Genomic DNA, 11,744 nt, shown 5'->3' with positions numbered 1-11,744 from the left:
CGATTTTTTTGTCTCTTTCGAAAAGAGAACTGACAGTTGAGAGATGACGGTGTGATTGATGGTCGGTCGATTTTTTTTTTTTAAGCTCTTTCTCCGCGAATGCGTCTCGCCAGCTGGATGTCTTTGGGCATGATGGTGACGCGTTTGGCGTGGATGGCGCACAAGTTGGTATCTTCGAAGAGACCGACGAGGTAAGCTTCGCTAGCTTCCTGGAGAGCCATCACGGCGGAACTCTGGAAACGCAAGTCGGTCTTGAAGTCCTGGGCGATCTCCCTGACGAGACGTTGGAAGGGCAGTTTGCGGATCAAAAGTTCGGTGCTCTTCTGATAACGACGGATCTCTCGGAGAGCGACGGTTCCGGGCCTGTAACGATGGGGTTTCTTGACGCCGCCGGTCGCCGGTGCGCTTTTTCTCGCGGCCTTAGTGGCGAGCTGTTTTCTGGGGGCTTTTCCTCCCGTAGATTTACGAGCGGTCTGTTTTGTTCTTGCCATTTCGAAAAAATAAGCGAAAGATTAAAATCGATCGACGAACGAACACGCAGCAGACGGACGTTACGAACACGTTGACTGGAAATAACGGCCGACGGGCTCGCGGCGAACCTTATATAACGTTCACCGCTACAAAGTCGCTCTCTGCGCGTGTCTATTGGTCGAGCGGGACCAGAAATGGGCGTAGCTCGGAAACGTTATAAAACGACGCCGAATTTCGTAATTTTCGCAGTTCCCTTACGAACACCGTTCTGAATCCACGTCGCTCGCAAGCTTCTTCGAAGATATTCCAAGATGACCGGTAGAGGAAAAGGAGGCAAAGGCTTGGGAAAAGGTGGCGCGAAACGTCATCGCAAAGTCCTGCGCGACAACATCCAGGGCATAACGAAACCGGCCATCAGAAGATTGGCCCGTCGCGGCGGTGTGAAACGTATCTCCGGGTTGATCTACGAAGAAACCAGAGGCGTCCTCAAGGTGTTCCTCGAGAACGTGATCCGTGACGCCGTCACCTACACCGAACACGCCAAACGTAAGACCGTCACCGCCATGGACGTCGTCTACGCTTTGAAACGTCAAGGACGCACCCTCTACGGTTTCGGCGGTTAATTTTTTGCAATAGCAAGAAATTTAATCGTCGCTGATTTTGATTCTTTGACTTTTCCGTATATACGCCACGACAACAAACGAGATCGGAGAAAAAAAAAAAAACGGTTCTTTTCAGAACCACAAAATTTTTCTAACGAATAAAAAATTTCGCTTACTATATGTCGAGAATAAATAATGAATGAATGAATGAATGAATGAATGAATGGTTGGTTGTGTTGGTTTTTTTTAAAGAAATAATAATGACGATATAAAATGGAAAAAGGAAAAAAATTAAATTAAAATCACGTATTTTTAAACGTTTGCAGTAAAATTCACGAGAAGTGACAGAGAGAAAGCTTAAAAATGAACGAACAATAAGAAAAAAATTAACGTTTTCGAATCGAAAAACGATATCGTGTCATATAAAGTACTTTTCTTTCTTTCTATTATTTTTTTTTGTTTGTTTTCCATTAAGATAAGTTTGCGAGCATTTAATCGTTTGAAAAAAATTAGTGGCCCTGAGAAGGGCCGATGATGTGGGTTGTTGTTTTTCTTTTTTTTTCTCGGTAAAGCGGTCGTCCGTCCGGTCCGTTTCTTTAAAAAAAATGAAAAGAGTTTAAGGCTTCTTTTCGGTCTTCTTGGGCAAGAGGACCGCCTGGATGTTGGGCAGAACGCCGCCTTGGGCGATCGTCACTCCGGAAAGGAGCTTGTTCAACTCTTCGTCGTTCCTGATCGCCAACTGCAAATGTCTGGGAATGATCCTGGTCTTCTTGTTGTCTCTGGCGGCGTTTCCTGCCAACTCGAGAACTTCGGCGGCCAGATATTCCATGACGGCGGCGAGGTAGACGGGAGCTCCGGCACCGACGCGTTCGGCGTAGTTTCCTTTACGGAGGAGACGATGGATCCTGCCGACGGGGAACTGAAGACCGGCACGGCTCGAACGGGACTTCGCCTTTCCCTTGACTTTTCCTCCCTTTCCACGTCCTGACATTTTCTTTAATTTTCTTGCGAAAAACGAAATATAAACAAGAAGAGCGAGCGACGAGCGGCGACGACACACGTAATCGACTGCTGCGTTATTCGGTTATGTATCGGACCGGCGGTCGCGGCTTAGGCTTTATACCCTCCGTGCGGTCGGTTCAGTTCGGCGCATAGGAAGGCTAGGACGAATGGGCGTGGCCTGAGTCGGTAGACGGTCCGTTATAAAAGTAGTCGCACGCGGGGTGATATTTTTATTCGTTCGTCGAGAACCGAGCGTAGCGTTGCGTTCTGTTCTGTTCTGTTAAACTCTTATCGAATATTCGAAGATGCCACCCAAGACTAGCGGTAAAGCCGCCAAGAAGGCCGGAAAGGCCCAAAAGAACATTTCGAAGAGCGACAAGAAGAAGAAGCGCAGGAGGAAGGAGAGCTACGCTATCTACATCTACAAGGTGTTGAAACAAGTACATCCCGACACCGGTATCTCGAGCAAGGCGATGTCCATCATGAACAGTTTCGTGAACGACATCTTCGAACGTATCGCCGCCGAAGCTTCCCGCCTCGCCCACTACAACAAACGTTCGACCATCACCAGCAGGGAGATTCAGACCGCCGTACGTCTCCTCTTGCCCGGTGAATTGGCCAAGCACGCCGTCTCCGAAGGTACCAAAGCCGTCACCAAGTACACCAGCTCCAAGTAGAATGATTTTGTTATCATTTCTGTCGTCGTCCGTCGTCCATCTTTCCGGAAAAAAAAAAAAAACAACAACAACAACAAACAAATCGGTTCTTTTCAGAACCACAAATCGCATTCCTTACAAATAAGAGATTAACGAACCTCGAGAATGTTTCTTTCCCCTTTATTATTATTCGATTATTAAATGAACGAATAAAATGATACTTTTCGTTTCGGGGTGTGCGATGTTTAAATTCCGTCCGCGTCGTACGTACGTACGATCGATTTCGGTTAGAGGTTTTCGAAATGAAACTATGTTAAAAAACAGCGATATATTTTTATCGATCGATTTTTATACGATATGTAAATAAGTCAGGTCACGGGAACGTACTTGTTTTTTTTTTCTTTCTTTTTTTCCCCCCGCCGCAAGAAGGAATTTATATTATTTATTTCTTCATAACGAAGCGCTGTGCTCTCTACGATCGATTTTATCAGGAAATCATAAGATCGAGAAGAAAACGGTCGCGTTTTTTATCATTATTTTAATACTAGAATTACGAAACTGATGCAAATCTATACTGGCCGTCTGTTCGAGGAACTCGCGTACGATAAATAACGCATGTTCCTAACAAAACGGCCGTTTTTTTGCATTTTCACGATCGAGCGTGAATAAATTTCAAATTAAAAGATATTTAATCATCGATTCGTTTCTTTTCGAGTCTTCCTGAATGATTCTGATCTCGTTGTCCATGTACGGCGTTCGTTTATAAGTTCTCGTCGTGCTTTAAATTTTATTTTATCGTCGCAGACATAAATATCCATTATTTTATAAACCTAGTAGAGTGTCGTTACGCGACACCTCGATCTGATCTGGACTTGTAAATTTTTTTTTGGACTTAAAAAAAAAAAAAAAAAAAAAAAAAAAAAAAAAAAAAGAATAAGGGGGGTGTTCGCAATAGGGCAAAACAAAAACAAAAAATCGGGCGGGAGAAGGGAGCGGAGTGTTTGAAAATTTCGAGTCGAAGGACGCGAGTGGAAAATCTTAGCGACTAACTTAAATTCTAAATTAAAAACTAGCTTAACTTATGACATACTACTTATAATAAACACATCGTTTTTTTACTAAAAACTAAAGTTTAACAAAAAGAAGAAGACAACGGCACGCGGTGTTCCCAAGCGGTCACCCATCCAAGTACTGACCGCGCCCGACGTTGCTTAACTTCGGTGATCGGACGAGAACCAAATTCAAATTCAAAAGAGCTTTATTAAAAATTCCTGTTGTTTACAACTCGAGAGACGGTTTATCGCCCTCTTAACAATTTATTTTCTGTTTGGTGCATATCCAAATTATTGCATGACATTCCGTTATTTTATTGTATTTCAACTTAAGATATTTTATTTGTACATTCTCGGTTTCTTAATTGTTGTGACATTTCGTTTGTGTTATTCCGGAGAAAAGAATACAAAAACTCCGGTTCAATTTTCCTATTCTACCCTAACCTAATATTTACATTCCTAACCTATCCTAATCTAGCTATTTACAATTTATACAGTATGTACAATGCGCGCACGTGCACGCCGGCGGAGAATTTCTCAGAATTTCCCGAGTGTTTAGCTGTAATCGTGGTCTCGTTAGTCAAGGTCGAGTCGGTCGAACGGTCGTTTATGTTTGTGCGTGTCGGCGTCTTTGTGAGTGTTTGTCATGTTTTTGAGTAATTTGTTGTGGTCTAGTTGTGTCCGATAGAATTTTTCAGCAATTTTGTCCGTGTGTTCGCGTAAAGTTTCAAGTCCTGTCTGGTCCAGCATGTCTCGTATTTGTCGGTATCTGTCCGAGTTGGTGATTAGTCTTAAGCACTTATTTTGGAATCTTTCCAGGCGCGTGAAATTTGATTTTGATACGCCGCACCAGACGGGTGCGGCGTATGTTAGTATGGGCCTGATAATCGTTCGGTAAATTGTCAATTTATTGTCAGTCGAGAGTCCGTTGTCCTTTGCCATGAGGGCGTAAAGTTGCCTTAGCGTCCCGTTGGCTGTCGTTAATGTCTTGTCAAGGTGTTTTTTGAAAGTCAGTCTGGTGTCAAGGGTAACGCCGAGGTATTTGACATGGGGCGAGGGGGCGATTTTGACGTTCTGCATTTTTACCGGAGTGATAATTTTGTTATTGGTAAAGTGTCGGTTTAGGTTGATCACTTCCGTTTTGTTTGGGTTGGCTTTAATGAGCCATTCGTCAAAGTAGGGCTGGAGGACGTTCAAGTGCAGCTGCACTTGCCGGGCGGCCACCTCCGAGCTAAAAGAATGCGCGAAGATGGCCGTGTCATCGGCGTACAGCCCCAGCTCCGTTTTTGCAAATGACGGGATGTCCGATATGTAGATATTGAACAGTTTGGGACCCAGGACCGAACCTTGGGGAACTCCGGCCCTGATTGGTCTGCTGTTCGATAACTCGTTACCTACTCGGACCTGCAGTTGCCTGTCCGATAGGTACGAGTGAATTAGTTTTGCGAAATTTGTCGGAACCCCGTATTCCAGAAGCTTATGGATGAGGCCCTCCAGCCATACCCTGTCGAATGCCTTCTCAATGTCTAGGAGTGCTAGTACTGTTTTCTTGTTTCGGTTAAAGTTATTAACTGTGGCCGTGACTATCCGCGCAACTTGTTGCGTGGTGTTGTGGGCCGCTCGAAAGCCGAACTGAACGTCTGGTGTCATTTTTAGTTTTTCGTCGAGTCTAATGAGTCTTGTCAGTAGGATTTTTTCAGTCACTTTTCCGAGACTGTTCAGTAGGGAGATGGGGCGATAGTTGCCGGGGTCGCTGTCATCCTTGCCCTTTTTAGGGATTGGGATGACGACGGCCTCCTTGAACAGCCTCGGGAAATGTTGGAGCCGAATTATGGCATTAATTATGTAATGCAGCTGCACGACAGCTTTCCGGGGCATATTTTTCAGGAGGATATTGTGTAATCCGTCCGGCCCTGGTGCTTTCTTTGTCGGCAGCTTTCTTATAATGTCATGTACCTCTTTCGGGCTACACAAATTGTTTTTGTAGTAGTCCATGTCGAGGTCAAGGTCGTTGTTTGCAAATTCTTTAATTTTGTTCATAATTCGGTTTTGTTTGTTCGTCATTTTAGTCGGGTCGTTCGTCTGTAGGTCATGTACGTTTTCGTAAAAGTCAGCTATCAGTTCGGCTTTCTCACGGTCTGTCACGGCCACGTTTCCACCGACTTTGATGTTGCCGATGGGTTTCGGCTTTTTCTTTAATATTTTAGTTAGGTTAAATAACGAGCCGTCCCTGATATTGAGCTTTGCTATTTTTGTTTTCCAGCCGTCGACCTTGTTCTGTTTGATTTTTTCTCTGATTTGCCGAGACAGCTCCGCGGCGTTGTCTTTGTATGTCGGCAGTCCTGTACGTTGCCATCTGCGTCTTTGTCGGTTGCGTTGTGCGATCAAGGTTGCAACTTCGTCGTTTACGCCAGAGTCGTGACCCAGTTGTAACTTGTGCGTACGCGAGCATTTCCGCTTGGCCTTCTCGATCGCACGTGCAAGGTCGTTTGTCGCGTTCTCAATGTCGGTCGTAGTACGGATGTCGTTGTTAATTGTCACAAGGTCGTTCAGTATCCGTCTGTATTGTTTCCAGTCCGTCTTGTCGTAGTTTGTTTTTGTTTTGTCGCGTTTTTCGCGGAACTGTCTCGGCAGCTCAATTTTAACTGGGTCATGATCGGAATCGAGCGTCACGATGGTGCATGGTCGCTCGATGCCCAACCCGCCCTTTGTTAGAACAAGGTCGATGGTTGACGGCTCCCCACCATTGTAGGGAAAGTGTGTTGGTTCGGCCGTGAAATGAATGCGAACGTCGCTGTTCTCGTAGTATTCGTTCAGCTTGTTGCCGTTCCTGTTATTTCGGCGGCAATTCCACGAAGTGTGGCGCGCATTCAGGTCGGCCGCTAGTACTACTTTATCTCCAGTTTCGAAGATTGCGTCAAGATCACGCGTTGTGAAGTAATTTGTCGGCCTATTGTATCCGCATGCTATAACGTGTTTGGATTTTAATTGAACTGCTATCACCTCCACTGACGTGTTTAATATGTTAATTTGGGTGTGCGGGATGTCATCTTTTATTAGTATCGCAACTCCCCCGCCTCGGTGTAGTGCTTGTCTGTCTCGTCTGTATGTCCTGTAGTTTTTGATTTGTAATTTGTCAGTCTGTGTCAGTTTGGTCTCCCCGATGAGCATCACGTCCACCTTGTGGGTGGACATGAATGCTATCAGAGAGGCCAGTTTGTTGTTAAGTCCGTCAGCGTTCCAGTAAGTAATCGTCAGTTTTGTCGTGAATTTATATGTCGTATTTGTCGAGTTGTTCCGTAAATTGTGTGAAGATTAAGAATTTCTCCGCTTTCGTGCTTGCGCCTTTTAGTAGCGCATTTAGATCATTTATCGCCCGCACCATTTCACTCAGGTTGCACGCCGCTTTTAGATCAGTTAGCGCACTGAACAGGTCGGCACATTCACGTGTCGCGGCACTGACACTGTTGGGTGCACTACACTTCGTCGGGGTGCGTTGTTGGGGGTGTCCCTGCTGCGGTCTGGTGTGGGCGATGGTCGCGTTGGAGGTTCCAGTTGTGGCGGTGTTGGCTGGGGTGGCGGGCAGTTTACGCCAGGGGTTTGATTTCGGTGGTGGTGCTTCGATGAATTTCTTCGGAGGTTCTTCGTTTTTCTTTAACTCTTGTATTTTCCTCACGTATGTGGGGCAGTTTGGATTGTTGGCCGAGTGGTTCCCGTCGCAGTTCGCGCATTTCAGGTTTACTAGGTCAGGATCACAGTCGGCTACTCGGTGGGGCCCTGCACACTTTAAACATTTAGGTTTGCTTCTACAGTTTAAAGTTGCATGACCCCATTCTTGGCATGTGTGGCATTGCGTGATTTTCCTATTATTATAGTGCCTCTCCCACGTGACTCGTGTGTTGAGGATTATGTATTTATGTCTTTGCAGTTGGGCAAGCGTCACATCTTTGGTTGTAATGATGAGGTAAGCTGGTCTTTTAGTTCCTCTCATTTTGTACAATTTCTCGCAGGGGATGTTTTCCTCCCGCAGCTCGTCCTTCAGGTCTTCGATTTCAGGCTCAAAGTCCAAACCTTTTAGTACAAAACCGTGCGTCTTGTCTTCGACGCACGTGTACGTATGATGGCTGATTTCCTGCGTCTCCAGTTGTCTTGAGAGAGATTCCCAATCTCTTTTGTTGGCGACTTGAATGGTGGTTCGCCTTTTAGTGTATTTTAGGGTGTATCCGCCTTTTGCTGTGTCTGTTAATAGTTTTTGGAAGGCCTTGTGGTCTTCCGGCTGCCCATGCAGGATGATGACTGGGGGTGGTTTTTGTTTGGGCAATGCTGGGGTCGTTTTATTGGGTTTTACGGTTGCTGCATCCGTTTCCATTTTTTCCAAGGGCGTGTATCTATTTTTTAATTTCAATGGTGGCGGAAGGGGCGGGAACTGTTCCCGTTTTTTATTTTGGGGTGGCTGCTCTGCGCTAGACGTCGCTTCTGATTGTGATTGACTCTGTTGAGTCACATCCGTGTTGGTCATTTCGACGTGAGCCCGTCTCCTGACAAAGCTCCATTCAGTTTTATCGGATGACCAGCCGTCGAGGTCACCGGTGCCCACCTCGGTGTCTGTGGAGCACATGATGGGTTTGAAAGCCACCTCAGAAATAATTCTGATTGGCTTTGAGTCCTGGTGGTCACCGATAGGAGCACGCCTGTACGGTGAAATGTCTTTTCGTTTCGCACGAATCGCGGTCGTTTTATTTATTAGTTGCTTAGCAGGGTTCGGGAGCTCTGCTATCTGTGCTAATTGATTCGCCGACAAAGGCGGTGCCGACGCGAGTGTTACTGAATCGATCGCAGGTGTTGTTTCCGCGAACACGATGTTATTTGCTGCATTTGCAGGTGCAGCATTGTCGGCAATGTCTGGGATTACACTCATTAACTCACGTCTTGTTGCGGTACTCGCTTCCGTGTTTGTTTGTTTGAATGTTGGAACGAATACCGCACTGCACTGCAGGTGTTCGTTTGTCGGACTGTTTCCGGCTTCGGATTTCAAAGGCGGCGGCACTTGCACACAAAGGACTTTGTTTCTTTGATTCTCAGCAAAACACCGCGACACGTCTGACTCCAATGAGCCGTGCTGGCGAACTGGGGGGACGAGAACCGGTGCTATCAACGTGGTATGGCCGTTGCCTGATGATAAGGGTAAAAAATCAGTAGAAATGGATCCGAGAAGTCGAAACGTCGAAGCAAAAGTGCCAAGATCCGACGAACGAACATCGAAGATCGAGGAGCGCAGCACAGCGCAGCGGTCTGCAACACAAAATACCAAACAAACAAACAAGCACATCACGCACGTACAACTAACAGACGAATGCCACCGACAGGATAGGGAAAGGACGACAAGACCGACAAAGAGACGAACCAGGCACATAAGGCACAATCACGGCGGACGTAGGTAAAAACAAACCATAAACCATCTTCGTCCGCCGGATTAATTACCCCTACCGCCACCTGGCCACCTGTGTGTGAATGTAATCGTAAATATACGTAAAAAACAAGTCCTGGACAACATATATATAAATATAACCCAAAAAGCAGCATTTGCAATATTTTACAAACAACCGCCGTCATAAATTCGCCGTATCTCGATGGTTCGAATGCTTTGAAAAACACTTGCCTTGATAATATAATAGTGTAAGTGAATTGAATTAAAAAATAATAGTTGAAAGATGTTAAAATAGTTCGAAGTTCGTTCGTCTGTAAACAATAATAGATTAAATAAACTCCATAGAATGTACAGTCTTTCAGATCTTCGAAAGAAGAAGGAAAAAAAAAAAAGAAAATAAAACTATGAAAAGCGGCCACAGGAAAGACAGAAAACGTATCGTACGTGAATCGAAGAAAGAATTTTCGTTCGCCGTCGGTGCGGTGCTGCGGGTTTCCGCGCTCGGTCCCGGCTCGAAAACGACACTCGAAACGAAGAAACTTTTGGAAAAATCCGCAAGGAAATTTTCGTCAGACGTGCAATTTCGATCGTCGATCGATCTCGTACGGAAAAAAATAAAAAAAATCCGAATTTCCTCGTCGTTTCGAGGTACGAGGAAACGACGAGACCGAATCATCTCGTCGCGGCTTCGACATGGAAATTTTTAATGTTCCCATCCTCGTACAGAGACGAGACCGCCACCGGAGGACGGCCGAAAGTCCGTTCCGTCGTTTTCGTTCGACGATCTACGTCGAAGGAGCCCCCCGTGCCCCAGGAGATCGTCGAAATCGGAAGAGTCGCTTCGAAGCGGTGACGATTTTGACCGTACCTTGCCTCTTTCGGAGGCGTTTTTTGACGAGAAAACGTCTTCCGATCGTCCCCGAGGGTGTAAAAAACCGGAAAGCATGGACGGAGGCTCACCTCGTCGAAGCGTCGTCACGGTGGCGGCGACGACGGACGTCGGAGCGTCGACGTCCACCTTCGGTACGTTGTTCGACTTTTGACAAGGTCTTCTTCGAGCGAGCGTCCGGACGGACGCCCTGCCGATTCGCCGATTCCCGCTTCGTCGAAAAATACTCGAATAAACGTCGAGGAAGGTCTGAGGCCGTGTTTCGTCCGTCTAACGACAAGGAGGCGGTGGTGACGGCGAAAAGAGAACGATGTCATCACCCGAAAGTCGAGCGCGAGGCCGCCGATTTCGAGCGAATTCCGTCAAAGTCGCGCGTTTAGTTTACAGTCCGCTTGGTTTACGTCGGGGACACTTAGACGTCGTTTTCGCCACTATTCAAATTCGATCGTGCGACCGATAACCATCGACTTTTTTTAATAACAAAAACAATCAGTTGTTCGGTAAAATGGCAGACGTAGAAAATCAAACAGCTTCCGCCGCGGTGACAGCTTCGGCCGCCGCCTCCTCCGCCGGAACGCCTCACGCCAAGAAGGAAAAGAAAGCGAAGAATCCCAGGAGCAAACCTTCCCATCCGCCGACTTCGGAGATGGTGACCAACGCCATCAAAGGTTTGAAAGAACGCGGCGGATCGTCCCTCCAGGCCATCAAAAAATTCGTCGCCGCCAACTACAAGGTCGACGCCGAAAAAGTTGCTCCGTTCATCAAGAAATACCTGAAAGGCGCCGTCGCTTCCGGTTCCCTCGTCCAGACGAAAGGCAAAGGTGCTTCCGGTTCTTTCAAGTTGGCCTCCACGACCGCCGGCGGTGCCAAAGCCGCCGCCTCCGCCGCCGAAAGGAAGAGGAAATCCGGCGCCGGCAGGACGAAGAAAGCCGCGATAGGCGCGGGAAAACGCGCTTCCGCCGGAGCCGCCGCCGCCGCCGCCGGCGAGAAGGCGGCTTCTAAGGTTTCGAAGAAGACCGCGCCGAAAGCGAAAAAGGCCGCCGCCGAAAAGAAGACCGCTTCCGTGGCCAAAGCGAAGAAGGCCGCCGCCGCCGCTGCCAGCGCCTCCGCCGCAGAGAAGAAGGCCGCCGCCGCCGCTGCCGCCAGAGCGGCGTCGAAGGCGAAATCTCCTTCGAAAGCGAAAAGATCTAACAAGGCCGGACCCACGAAGAAACCGAAAGCTCCGAAACCCAAGTCCACCAAGGCCGTCTCCGCCAAAGCGAAGAAAGCCGCTTCTCCGAAAAGAAAAAAGTGAGCGTTCGAAGAAGATGATGACGACGACGTCGTTGTTGTTGTTTCCCGGCGGTGCTCCGATCGTACATATCGACGAAGGGGCACGCATAAATGGCCCTTTTCAGGGCCACAAATTTTTTTCAAACGAATTAAAATTTTCGCTCGACCATATAAATCGAATAATGAATGAAAGAAAGAAAGAAAGAAAGAAATAAATAAATGATTGATAAGATTGATTTGAATGAATGAATGAATTTGCATGCCTTAATTTAAATTTTTTATCTTTTATTTAAGTTTTCGAACGATTCGATTCTCGAAAAAGTTGCTTAATTTTTTATTCGTTAGGAAAAATATTGAGGTTCTGAAAAGAAC

At 46.8% G+C, this 11,744-nt stretch overlaps 5 protein-coding genes across 5 annotated transcripts; 3 read left to right on the top strand and 2 right to left on the bottom strand.

Moving 5' to 3' along the window:
• Positions 1-80: 80 nt before the first annotated feature.
• On the bottom strand, positions 81-491 carry LOC135121917 (histone H3). Its single transcript, XM_064046198.1, has one exon. The coding sequence runs from the start codon at positions 489-491 to the stop codon at positions 81-83; it is 411 nt and encodes a 136-aa protein (XP_063902268.1).
• A 239-nt stretch (positions 492-730) lies between these two features.
• Positions 731-1,219, top strand: LOC135121916 (histone H4). Its single transcript, XM_064046197.1, has one exon. The coding sequence runs from the start codon at positions 783-785 to the stop codon at positions 1,092-1,094; it is 312 nt and encodes a 103-aa protein (XP_063902267.1). The 5' UTR covers positions 731-782; the 3' UTR covers positions 1,095-1,219.
• A 299-nt stretch (positions 1,220-1,518) lies between these two features.
• LOC135121918 (histone H2A) lies at positions 1,519-2,143 on the bottom strand. Its single transcript, XM_064046199.1, has one exon. It carries the CDS (start codon positions 2,062-2,064, stop codon positions 1,690-1,692), a length of 375 nt encoding a protein of 124 aa, XP_063902269.1. The 5' UTR covers positions 2,065-2,143; the 3' UTR covers positions 1,519-1,689.
• A 237-nt stretch (positions 2,144-2,380) lies between these two features.
• On the top strand, positions 2,381-2,795 carry LOC135121919 (histone H2B). Its single transcript, XM_064046200.1, has one exon. It carries the CDS (start codon positions 2,381-2,383, stop codon positions 2,750-2,752), a length of 372 nt encoding a protein of 123 aa, XP_063902270.1. The 3' UTR covers positions 2,753-2,795.
• Positions 2,796-10,605: 7,810 nt separating this feature from the next.
• Positions 10,606-11,394, top strand: LOC135121920 (late histone H1-like). The gene has a single exon (XM_064046201.1). It carries the CDS (start codon positions 10,606-10,608, stop codon positions 11,392-11,394), a length of 789 nt encoding a protein of 262 aa, XP_063902271.1.
• The last annotated feature ends 350 nt before the right edge of the window (positions 11,395-11,744 follow it).

This window comes from Zophobas morio, unplaced genomic scaffold, assembly GCF_036711695.1.
Source record: "Zophobas morio isolate AGI-343-1 ecotype UQ-CSIRO unplaced genomic scaffold, CSIRO_AGI_Zmor_V1 ptg000793c, whole genome shotgun sequence".
NCBI classification, from domain to species: domain Eukaryota; kingdom Metazoa; phylum Arthropoda; class Insecta; order Coleoptera; family Tenebrionidae; genus Zophobas; species Zophobas morio.
This window is presented reverse-complemented; position numbering and strand designations above follow the sequence as displayed.